This window comes from Centroberyx gerrardi, chromosome 20 (assembly GCF_048128805.1).
Source record: "Centroberyx gerrardi isolate f3 chromosome 20, fCenGer3.hap1.cur.20231027, whole genome shotgun sequence".
Taxonomy (NCBI): domain Eukaryota; kingdom Metazoa; phylum Chordata; class Actinopteri; order Beryciformes; family Berycidae; genus Centroberyx; species Centroberyx gerrardi.
The window spans coordinates 15424676-15437241 of record NC_136016.1 but is presented as its reverse complement, the minus strand read 5'-3'; the positions used below and the strand labels follow the sequence as shown (position 1 = coordinate 15437241).

The 12566-nt window shown below is 41.1% G+C and overlaps 1 protein-coding gene across 1 annotated transcript in view; it reads left to right on the top strand.

The window, feature by feature from the left end:
* LOC139910028 (protocadherin-15-like) overlaps window positions 1-12566 on the top strand; it is a 141370-nt gene that overhangs the window by 69007 nt on the left and 59797 nt on the right. Inside the window, exons 20-24 of the mRNA XM_071897215.2 lie at window positions 6928-7047; window positions 7976-8161; window positions 9192-9428; window positions 10200-10316; window positions 12528-12566. The exon at window positions 12528-12566 is cut by the window's right edge and continues 102 nt beyond it. Of these exons, the coding sequence (XP_071753316.2) occupies window positions 6928-7047; window positions 7976-8161; window positions 9192-9428; window positions 10200-10316; window positions 12528-12566 (699 nt within the window). The remainder of the gene's footprint in view (window positions 1-6927; window positions 7048-7975; window positions 8162-9191; window positions 9429-10199; window positions 10317-12527) is intronic.

Here is a 12566-nt window from a genome sequence, read left to right as displayed (position 1 = left end):
CGCTGTTGGACATGTTTCAACCTGGATCAACATCCTTATCCCCACAGACCACAAAGTCCACCCTTGGACTTGTTCCAAACCTAATAACTAACTCCTGTATTTCCCAGACAGGGGTCATGGGTAAATCTGACACTTTGATAGGCTCTGATCTTAAAAGATGCTCCCTTGGTTGCACACTTGCTTGGACTCGCTCCAAGCGTAACACACAGCCTTTATACAACCCTGTCAGGGGTCTTTGATCAGTCTGACACTTTTACCAGGTTCTAAATGCTAATCATGCTTCCTCGGTTGTACACTTGCTCTATCCCTGAGATAAATATACTGTAAGGCCCTTATCCACCCTTGTCAGGGATCTTGGACAAATCTGGGTCTTTTTTGCAGGTTCCAAACTTAAAACTGCACTATCTTTCTTGTTTGGACCACTGGGCGTTATTCCAAACTCCTTAATCCACCCTTATCCTTAAAGTGGACATTTCATTCCAAGCATTCCAAACATAGTCTGTTGCTCGGACTGTTGGACCTGTTCCAAATTCAACATCCAAAAACCCACCCTAATCTTTAGAGAGGGCACTTGAAAGTATTCCAATCCTGAACTTCCTCCCTTTCAAGGACCCTTGGATGTGTTCCAAACCAAAACAGACGGTGTGATCCCTCAGCGGACTGAGCAAGGCACGACTCTGGGCCTCATTCCAAACCAGGGCCTGTACCTGCAGGTATTAAACAGATTTCAGGCAGAATGAATGGGCCTGACCTTGGTCTACTGATGCTGGTAAGGGAGGGAAAGAGAGCTAGAAAGATGGGAGGCAGATAGAGCGAGTGGATGGAGGAGAGCAAAAGAGAGCCGTGTGTGGGTGGGGACAGAGAAACGGGAGAAAAAAGAACTTGGGAGGAGAGAGAGAGAGATGGAGGGAGGAAGAGAAGAGAGGAGACGACAGAGCTGGGGGAGTATGGCGGCTCTCTGAATCTGACTTTCATGAGGAGAAGACATGGTTTGCCTTTTAAAGGTGAGAAAAATACATGAGGAAAGGAAAAGACTGGGTGACTTCTCAGAGAGAGCGAGAGGGAGTGCCCACAGTGTGTTTTCCATTGGTCAATCATGATGCTATCAGAGGTCACATGCTCATCAAAGATAGAATTAGGTTGTTACCAAGGGCTAAGCATTTACATATCGACACAAACAGGGATGTAATGGAGGATAAACCCAAAAAAACTTTTATTTGCAGGAATAGATCCATATGGAGGAATAATGAGGACAAATTTAAATAACTAACTAAATGAATGAATAGTGAAATAGTACCATAACTAAATACATGTGTTGTTGTGTGTGCAATGAAATAAATATATCAAAATATATCAACTTTATCCATGAAAGCCAATGGGCGTAGACTAACCGGTTCTGACATTTGATGGGTGGTTGAACTTGAGTCAGCTGTTCGTGCCAAAATGCCGTTGCTTTGAGAGTTTGCATGATATAGTGGGAGATGTCGGCAAACAAAAAGGAAGCAATTGGCCATTTTCCTGATTTCTTCGAGCAAGTTGAAGGCTTCTGATGCCGTACTTGCAAACCTGGAGGAAATTTTACAGCGTATTAGGCCGCATGATAGGAGCTGTAACAGTAACTTCTTGCTGAATCAATTGACCATTATGTGCTCTGTTGCTTGAAAAATAATGAAGTAGCCTCTTGTATCAAGCTAGCCGCTTCCTTCATCACATCACTAACTCCTCATCACTTTACAGCTAACTATCGGCTTATCCCTCTACAGCGGGGACAGGCGACCACGCAGGGCCGGGAGTCTGCAGGTTTTCATTCCAACCAAAAGACTACAGCAGGTGATTTCACTGATTAGCACAGCTTCAAGCAGAGAGGAGGAGCTAATCAGTGAAATCACCTGCTGTAGTGGTTTGGTCGGAATGGAAATCTGCATACACTCGTCCCTGCATGGCACATGATTGCCCATCCCTGCTCAACAGCATGACCATTTAATCTCTCCATGTACTGTCAATGGCAATCTGGTGCTCGAACATTGATTGCTTGAGACTGCAGCCCAGTGGAGGCGTTTCTGTAAAAATCAACCAATCATTCAGCCGTCTAACTTTGATGCATGACGTTGACAGATATATTTATTTCATTGTACGCGCCACATCTTGCAACACTGGACTAAATCAATTAATAAATAAATAATCAAATACTATACTTGATTGAGTCCAAATAATTCCTTCAGATACCCACCTTTTTAGGCTGACCTAAATTCTTAGGATACATAATAGGAAATAGTATAAAATTGTGTCAGTTGTATGAGAAAGGATCTTTGAAGGGACAAAAAGCATAAATTAATGTTTTTCTGAACCTATAATTTATTTCTCCTCATATTGTTTACCTTGTGATGATCACTGACTGGAGGTTTACCACCTTATTTACCACTATAGTACATCACTGGATAGATGGAAACCTCCAGATTGATTGGACACATCCTAGAAACCCAGCATGGATCCTAGGAGGCAGAGCATTGAGGGAAAACACAACAACGTGAAAATAGAATGCATAATGTTTTGTGTTTTTTTACATTTATACATTTTCTGCATTTAGGTGACACTCTTATCCAGAGCGAGTTATAACCAGTGCAACAGTAGAGTAAGCACAAATCCTGAGTGTAGGTGTTGGCGGCAATGTTGACGTGTCCCTGGGATGTATGACAGTCTTCATGTTTTCCCCCTGAAGGAACGTACAGCATACAGTATGATGCTACATCAAACCACTGAAATGAAATTCAGGCTGAGAACAAATGTTACCTAATGGGACACAGAGATGAAAAGAATAGATGAAAGAGAGACAGAGATGGAAGCAATCTCTGTCTTTCTCTCTCTCTCAGTCACACACACACACACACACACACACAGTGCAGACATAAGGCCCGCATTGTGGTAGGTTGTCTGCATGTGTAGCTTACTGAGAAAAGACAAATAACTCCCATACGGTTAAAACAAACTGACAATATGGTTTATTGGGGAACAAAAGGAAGCGTGTACAGTGACGGATGAAAAAACACCGTAATTTAGTTTCGGTAACAGATGCTTCTCTCGCTCTGTCTGGGAATGAAATTAGAGAGGGAGGGGAGAAAGAGAGAAAGAGTTAAGAAAGAAGAAAAGGGGGAAATGGGAAGAAAGGGGATATGAGCTTCCGAGAGATAAAGGGAGGAATAGAGATAGCGGAGATAGTGTTTTTCAGGCTTCATGCAGCTTTTTTGTCAGTGTGTGTTGAAAGGCGGCACACATAAGGCAGTTGAGACATAAATCCTGTTGTGTTTCTGCCTTTTAACTGTGTCTGGCAATGCAATTATGCGGGTTTGGGAGAGAAATAATGTGTGAGAAAGATGGCAAAGGAGGGATAAGAGGGAGATGGAAAGAAAGGGAGAGAGGGGGGGCAAGGAAGGAAACAGAGAGAGACAGAGGAATAAAGAAAGAGGGACAGAGAAAGTGACACACACACACACACATACACTCACATTACAGTAGCTAACACTAAGAGCTGCAGGTATCAATTCTTTGTTGTATGGCAAAATTACTGTCTATACATCGTATATATAAATTATTTTTCAAGCATATTAAGCAGTGCAATTGGATCACATCACAGGATTGCATTTCCCATGACACAGACAACTCTTAACTCATAGCAACACTCAAAAAGAAAGAAAAGAAAATCGTCTCACAAAAACGAAGGCACAAAACAATCTTGGTAAATTTTAGAGAAAAGAGAAAATATGAGCACTTCTACAGAAGAACAACTTGAAAGTCACATTCTGAAAGAATTATTCTTCAAGTCATTTAGCATCAATATTTATTCTTGTATTTGTTATTATGGAAAGAGCAATTTTCTTGTTAGTGGAAAAGAGTGAAATTTGTGCAGCTGAAGCTGAAGGTCACAGCAGATTTGCCTTTACAGCGTCCTGAACCAAGCACATACAATACAACACACACACACACACACACACACACACACACACATATTTCTTCTGTCCTTCTATCTCTCTTCATCCACCACACAATTTGTTCTCTCTCTCTACCCCTTTCTGTTCTGCCCTCTCTCTCTCTCTCTCTCGCTCTCTCTCTCTCTCATTGTCGCTCTCTTTCATTCCCTCTGTCTCTCTCCCTTTTCCAAACACCAGGTAGCAAAGAATCACTGAATACAAACCACAACAAGAGGACTTACTTCTTCTCTGTTACAGTCCACATACCCACACAGCCAAAACTCAGCACAATTAACCACAAAAAATGATGTTTTAAAGGCATTCCTGCCCTTCCCCTGAAATAATTATAAGTTACTGTGAGATAAGATTAAACTTTAATGATCCCCGTGGGGAAATTAGGCCACTGTAGCAGCAAATAGTAATAGGGTACAGCAAAAATAGAATATAAACAAGAATAGAGTGAATGGAGGTTAGATAAACATATGCAACTCACTATTTCAACACTACAGCATATGAAGTATATATTTGGCTGAAAGTATGAAAAAGTATGGATTACAGTATTAAGACGGTATGCAAAACAGCAGCAGTAGCACAAAGAGAAAGCCAAAAAAAAAAGAATGAAATATGTGAAATATGAAGAATGTCAACATATATGCAGCATATAACAAATTAGAGTAATATGAGAACTTGAAGATTGAATGTTCATGACAATTACAACATATATACATGATGTGCAAAAATGTACATGTATTCACATCAACAGCTTTACAAACGGTCATACAACAAAAAGTGTTTTGGTCTGTACACATGCATTGTAAAAAACTATATACCTTATCAAATATATTCACTTGTGCAATGCAATGTGCAAGGCATGTGCATTGTTGTCTGTTCTTATTATCACTATCATAATCAGAACATTTATGGATGGAGGTAGCATACAGCGTAACCCCAATTGAAGTGTTTTTTCATGTTTTCACACAGTTGAAGGATTAATCGTCCCCTGCGGGTTGAGAAAATCCTCCGAAACCCACACACACTTATTATTATTATTATTTTCTTGACATTTTGGAGATGCAAGGTTTTCTTCCGACAGCGACGATACCTAAAGAAAACATGTCCATAGATAGAGATACAGTATATTGACTCATGTGCAGAGACTGTACTGACATATGTACAGTGTAACATATGACATTGATTGTGCAAGCAAATGCCATATAGATTCATCCAAATCACATGGGGATGTGTAGGAGGAACAATCACCGTGCCTTTCGAACTTCTAATTAACTCCAAATTGATCCTCCTCCAGACTAATGTTGTCCTTACCCGAGGTCCTGTCTACTCTAGTTCTGACTGATAACATCACTATGGCACCACACACACACACACACACACACACACACACACACAGAGACACAGACATTATCTCTGAACTGTAATCTTCACAATAATAGTCAATAATAATAGCAAGTTTGAAGCTATTAATTCTAACCTTGACCACTAACCCCCAAATTACTATTTCCTGGAGTTTTTCTTGTGGAGACATTCAGACTCATAAAGCAATATAAACACACAAGGACACACACACACACACACACACACACACACACACACACACATACCCACACACACACGGATCTTGTTTATATTTTCTCTGCTCTGCTCTCCTCTGCTCTGTCCTTATCTATTCTAATGTGGTGTGAATGCTGATTGGCTGACACTCAGGCAGGCGGGGTGAAAGGAACACTGGGTAATGGTTTGTCACCTTCGCAGCACTTTATTGTATTAGTTGTGAGAGAAAGAAAGAGGAGGGGAGACATTGCACGGGGGAGAAAGAGGGAGACCGAGGGAGAGTTTGACTGTAGTCCTAAACAAATACAGAAAGATAGGCAGATGAAAGAAGTACAACAGAGGCAAGAAGACACTCTCGCCTACGTTTTCCATGTGAAAACTGAAACCACTGTCTCATTAACTGTGGAAAAGTTTAGCAATTGCCACTGTGGTAGAAAGAAACGTTCCTTCCTCTGGACAGGCAGCGAAAGAAGAAAAAAGAAAAAAGGAAAGAAGAGAGAGCCAACTCCAGGGGATATGAGAGAGAGAGAGAAATCCCCAAGGTCTCTCTTTGTCACCTTGTCAAAGTGATACCTCAACTTTTAGAATTTTAGTGTGGAAACCTACGGACAGACAGAACTAAACGAGAAAGAAAGAACGAAAGAAAGAAACCTTTGTTCGTTGTAGTTAGTGGTGGTGCTGTGTGTGTGTGTGTGTGTGTGTGTGTGTGTGTATGTGTGTGTGGGGGGGGGTAACTGTATAAACTCATTGCTGTGAAAAGGTCAAAGGTCAGAGCATGGCACAGCCTGTAATGATACATTTTGGATGCATGCAGAGTTGATAAAACCAGCCTGAGTGAACCGGAAGGCAGGAAATGGACTTGATCATTCTCTGAGTCATCTCTCTGTCTCCCACACACACACACACACACCTACACACACACACACACACACACACACACACACACACACACACACACACACACACACTTGGAAAGATTTCGCTTCATTCCAGAGGAAAAGCTTTATAAATGTTAACAAGGTTTAAAGAGGTTAAGGATTTTGGCACATGCATGCATGTGCAGGCACACTCGCTCTCACACACACACACACACACACACAAACATTTCATTCAAGAGGACGTTAAGAGGTTTAATGCAGTTAAGGATTTTAACACACACCCCACACACACACACACGCACACACGCACACACACACACACACACATACACACTTGATAGAGGAAGTTCAATTTTAATTAAAAGAATGATTTTGCCTCGTAGGCAGACTGATAAACTGCCTGCATTTCAACAAGGCTAATTTGAACTTTTACTCATCCTTTTTGTTTGCCTGTGTGTGTGTGTGTGTGTGTGTGTGTGTGTGCGTGTGTGTGTGTGTGTGTGTGTGTTCTCTAGGCAACAGACCCAGATCTCGGGTCGAGCGGTCAGGTCCACTATCGCCTCGTCAACCATCAGAACCTGTTCTCCATCAACGCCAGCGGAACCATCAGAACCTCGGCGCCGCTGGACAGAGAGGTCAGAAGATTGATGGAGTGGTTCACATCACTGGGGAGAAATTTGGCTATAGAGCCAGAAATGTTCTTATGTGAAGTGATAATCCTAACTACCCAGTTCTTCTTCTGTTTATTCATAACAAACCGCTGTTGCTGGAAACACAAAACACCCGGGAAACCGACCCACTACCGAGTGTTTAGAATTGCAAATATAGCAAATGTAAAAGCTTTCATGAACTGAGTATGGGTTGAATAACTACTGTATCAATGACAGAGAGTAGCAAAACAGACATTCATTTATATACAAATGTTGTGAATTATGACTTTAAAGTCTTTATTAGGATTATAGAACTAATTCTAACCACTGGCCTCTTTATGATTTGGGAAACGTTGGGCTGACTTATGCTTTCTTTATTCCTACAGTGGTGGCAACTTACTTGCTCACTACTGCTGAATAAATATAGAGGAGACTCTGAATATTGTTGAATGTTAACTAATTGTACTTTTCCGCTGTTGCCTTGTAAGTTACTCCTGATAAGATCAATAACAAATCGGCTTAATTGTTATTCAGCAAAAGTAGTAATATCTGACCCAACCTCTCTCCCTCCAAGGTGAGAATTTGAATTCAACCAAAGGCTTAGTCTTTGATGTTATCTGATGCCATCATAAAAATTATAGCACAGCAGTTTTTTTTTTATAGTTTTCGGTATGATTTACTTACTTAACGATCAAGGCTGTCATTTATTTTGCATTCAACTTCTTCATATCTAAGTAAATGTCAATGATCTGACATGCACAAGACCTTGAACTATTATTTAATGCTTATGTTAGATAAAACTGTCAGAAGGGGAGGCACAAAAAGGTAGCGGTAGGAATAAGCAATGGATGAAGGATATTTTTTTTGTAGCTGTAGTGTTAATGTTTGACCGCTGACCTCTGTCATCCTAAAGGTGAAAGGTCACTATGATCTGATCGTGGAGGCATGGGACGGTGCAGTGGACCCTCGGCGCTCCCGCTTAACACTCTCCATCACCGTTCTGGATGTAGACGACAACAGCCCAGTATTCACCCAACAAGCTTACGTTGTCAGCCTACCAGAAAACAGCCCCAAAGATACTGTCATACTACAGCTGAAGGTGAGCGGATGGATGGATGGATGGATGGATGGATGGGTGGATGGATGGATGGATGGCTGGATGGATGGGTGGATGGGTAAAAGGTTGGGTGTAGTTGCAGAAGGTGAAGTAGATTTTCATCATTTGAAGAGTTCATTTCCAAAATGTTGCATATCCATTTTGGGAAAAAATCATTACCTGAAGTCTATGATTCAAAACCTTTCAAATATTGAGGATCCAGTGTGTAAAATTGTTACCATTTTTACCAACCCACAACTCACACGTGAAATCACACGTGATTTACTATCCTATAAAAAAGTACCATGATTTGTTTTGATTTTGAACAATCAATCATTTTTTTAAGAGAGAGTTTTTTTCAAAAGGTGGATATCTCAACAAAATCTTCATAGCTTAGCGCTGGTTACATGCTTGCCAGCTGTGAGTGTCTTGGCAAATGAAAATATAACAATGAAAAATAAAATAAAATCACCAATACTACAACTTAGCAGCTAACATTATTGCTATCACACACATAGTAAGGCCTACTGCGGTAATGTTACATCCTTAACAAAGCATTAAGCCAATTTAGAACAAAGAAGTCCAATAAAAACCATGTGCAAAACTTAATTCAAACAATCCAATGGTGTAAAAAAAAAACATGACTCACCTTATCCGGAAACCAGGGAACTTGAAATTAATGTTCTCTGAGCTAGCGAAATGCTTTGAATTGTAGACAAATGAGAAATGGGGAGAAAAAAAAGCAATCTTCCACTGCAGCTACATGGTAAAATAGTCGCAGCAGGAGCAGAAAGTTATGGACCTCCAGCTGGCCTATAAAGGTTACTACCACAGGCATTTCAGACATGGTAGCTCAACACGGACCCAATGAAAATACTACAGTCTGTTAGCAGCATCAACACATGTAGACGCTTGTCCTTCTGGCAAGCATAAAAACATTCAAGTTGCCATAAAATTCACAAGGCAATGATATTACTTTCTTCCCCTTCTCCGGCTCTCTCCTCAATCTCTCCATCGCTCTCTCTCTCTCCAGGCGATAGACGCCGACCTCGGCTCCAACCTAACTTACCGCATCAGAGCCGAAGGGCCGGACCGGGGGATCGGTCGGCTGTTTGGCGTCGACCCGGTCACAGGGGAGCTGTCGGCGCTAAAGGTTCTGGACTACGAGAACCTGACTGACCCAGAACCCGCATATACATTCACTGTAGAGGCCTTGGACATAGAGGGGACCATGCCTCCCGGACTAGCTACTGTTACTGTCAAGATTATGGTGAGTGTGTGTGTGTGTGCAGGTGTGTGTTTGTTTGTGAGGTTGTTTGTATTTCTGTGACAGAAAGATGAGCAAAATCCTCCAAAGTGAGGACATGTGCTTCTGTGCACATCTATCTACATGCCGTCTGTGTGTGTGTGTGTGTGTGTGTGTGTGTGTGTGTGTGTGTGTGTTTTAAGGTGCAGCGGACTGCGTCAGCCCCTAATTTTGGCCCTAATCAGCTATCGAATGTGTGCCACTCTGTTTTATCTCTGTCTCTAATACTAATGGTACCTGATAGGGAGATATCCAGACAGAGGAAGGGAGAGAAGAAGGAGTGTGAAAGAGATAGGTGCGATAGATAGATAGAGAGAGAGAGGGAGGGAGATTGAGAGAAGAAGAGAGAGAGAAGGAAAGATTATACAAAGAGAGGGGGTGAGAGAAAATGGACAGGTTGGAGGAGAAAGAGGGGGGAAGATAGGCAGAGGTGACGCAGAAACAGAGAGCTTTAACTGATAGAGAGAAAAGAGACTTAAAGAATGAGAATAAAAGCAAATAGAAACATCACATACAGCTCAGCCTTCACAGTAGATTTAGAATTCAACTCCAAATTAGTTACGCTTAAAATGTTAGAAATACTTGGTAAAATTGTCAAATTGTCAGGCACTTCAAGGAAAATGATAAGAGCCTGCACTTTAACAATACTAATGCACACTATGACTGTGTGTGTGTGTATCTGTATCTGTATGTGTGTGTGTGTGTGTGTGTGTGTGTGTGTGTGTGTATCTCCAGGACATGAATGACTTCTCTCCGGTATTCAGCCAGTCGGTGTACCGAGGCATGGTCGCCCCTAATGCTGTCAAGGGAACCCGAGTTACCACGGTGATGGCCAACGACTCTGACCCCGTGGTGAGCGTTCCCAACCTCTTGTAGTTTAGAATTTGACTGTTATTCTATTCTGTTCTGTTCTACTCCCTCTCTCTCAGACCGTGGATGGGGATGATGCAAGATAATGACGGTTGTCTCGGGCGTATGTGTGTGTGTTTAGTATGCGTTTGCTCTCTCCTTCCAGTGGATCTGTTTTGGCTTTTCAGATCCCTGTGTAGTACTAACAGCTGTGCCTCTATAGTGCTTTCAACCCCGAACATCTTTGTAATGTAGTTGAAACGGCTTGCTACAAAGTGAGGGTTAGCTCGCTTTAGAGAACCATTACTTAGCCTGGGGCAGTTAACCCCAGGTTGCAAAAGGCTCTAAAATGCCCGTAACCAGGGTCTAAGTGCAGCGTGAAAAGGGCTTGTTGGATTTGCTGAGTCACAAAGGCTTTTGTTTGGACACAGACCTGAACTGCAGTGGTGCCACAAAAAGAAATGACTCGTTTTTATCTGAAACAGAAAATATAAGCTATTCTTCACTTTGCGATTTTACTGTGTAGTTAATCTCTGAACTAAATGTTTAAGAAAAAAAACGACCAGCGACACAAATGAATGCAGGGTTCCTTGAATGCAGGCCTTGAAAATCGTGGAGAGTTTATGGATTTGAAAAAAATAAAATAATGCCTTAAAAGTATTAAGTAGTAAATATCAATGTGCCCCAGGTCTCTCTGTCCAAGGATCAACACTCAGGAAAACCTGCTGATGGAGATTTGTGTTAAAATGAAGAATTTCACCAGGATTTCGTTACCTGACAAGACCATGAATAAAAAATTTTGAGTCCTTGAATTTCACCAAACAAGACCTTGGAAGTCCTTGAGTTGTTGTGTGCTCTTAGAGAGTCTTCACTCTCCCATCTCTGTGTAAAACCTACCACACTGGCGATGTTACACCTCTCAGCCTCTCTAAAAGCCCTCTCTAAATGTTCTTTTTACTAATGTGCCAGCTTTCTTCTTCTTTCTTTCTGAATTGATTCAGCCTTGCGGTTTTAGCATCAAGCCATACTCTCTAAGATAAAAAAGTGTAACATTATACTTTCTTTTTTCTAGGATAGGGCATAAACAGGGTACTTAATAGCACCGTAAAGACCATGGATATACTGTATATTTGAGTGTATATATCATTTGTATCCTTCAGAACCAAAATGTACCTCTAAAGTACAAATCCTTTTAAGAGTTTGCCACAGTAGTTTTTGCTGACTCACTAAGAGTCGTCGTTATTTGAAGAAATCCTCTATTGGAACAGACAGCTGTGAAGTACCGTACAGAACTGCAGTGGTTTTATGAAATATAACTCTCAATTTTTTGCAAAATAGAAAATAAATGATTGTTTGCCTTGTGATTTTACACTCAGCCTCTCCTGTATGCCTTTTGTTTTGTAAAAAGATTGTATTCATTTCCTATTAGATACTGACACTGCAGCCGTATCAGTGAATCATTCACTGAAAAATGAGAGTCTTTATCGAAATATGACCTTAGACACCTTTCTAATTACTAAGCTAAACCTGTTCAGCCTGGCAAGCAAACAGAGTGAATTTAGTCTCTCGTCCAGGCTCATTAAAGCATACTGAGAGGCATTTCAGGAAGCAGTATTACCCACTTTGCCAGATGCTGTGAAAAAACAATTTTATGTATTTTTTGACATTTTGAAACAAATTAACTTAGCCATACCAGCTGATGATCATGGTAGTTATTTCATGGTAATTTAGAGTGCCTAAACTCAAGAGTAGAAGAAACCCGGGCCTTGTTTATCCCCTGTGTGTGTGTGTGTGTGTGTCTGTAAAATACTATTTCTTAACTGCGTCATAAGTAGTTGGACAGGAGGAAGGATTGTTTGACATTTTGGATGTGAAATTGCACAATCACAAAACTACTGTCTACTTTAATTTGAGGGTACCTCACGAAAAAAATCCATGAAAACTGTGGGAGTGACAGCACTCTGAAAACTTAAATAAATGACTACAATAAAGTAAACTGCATACACACCACAAGAACAATGTTCAGTTCCTTTTTGGTACACAGAAGAGAAATGTCATCCCGATCTTAAAGTATGCACTTGTTATCTTTGTAGAGCTCCTCAGGTCTAGTGCACCGTAAAGTGGAACAGGAGGCTTATCCATACTCCCGCCTGTAAATTTAACACTGCAGATTTGTCACCCTAATGTTAAAATATGCACTTGTTCTCTCCGTAGGGAACCCCGGCAGGTCTAGTGCGCTACAGAGTAGACCAG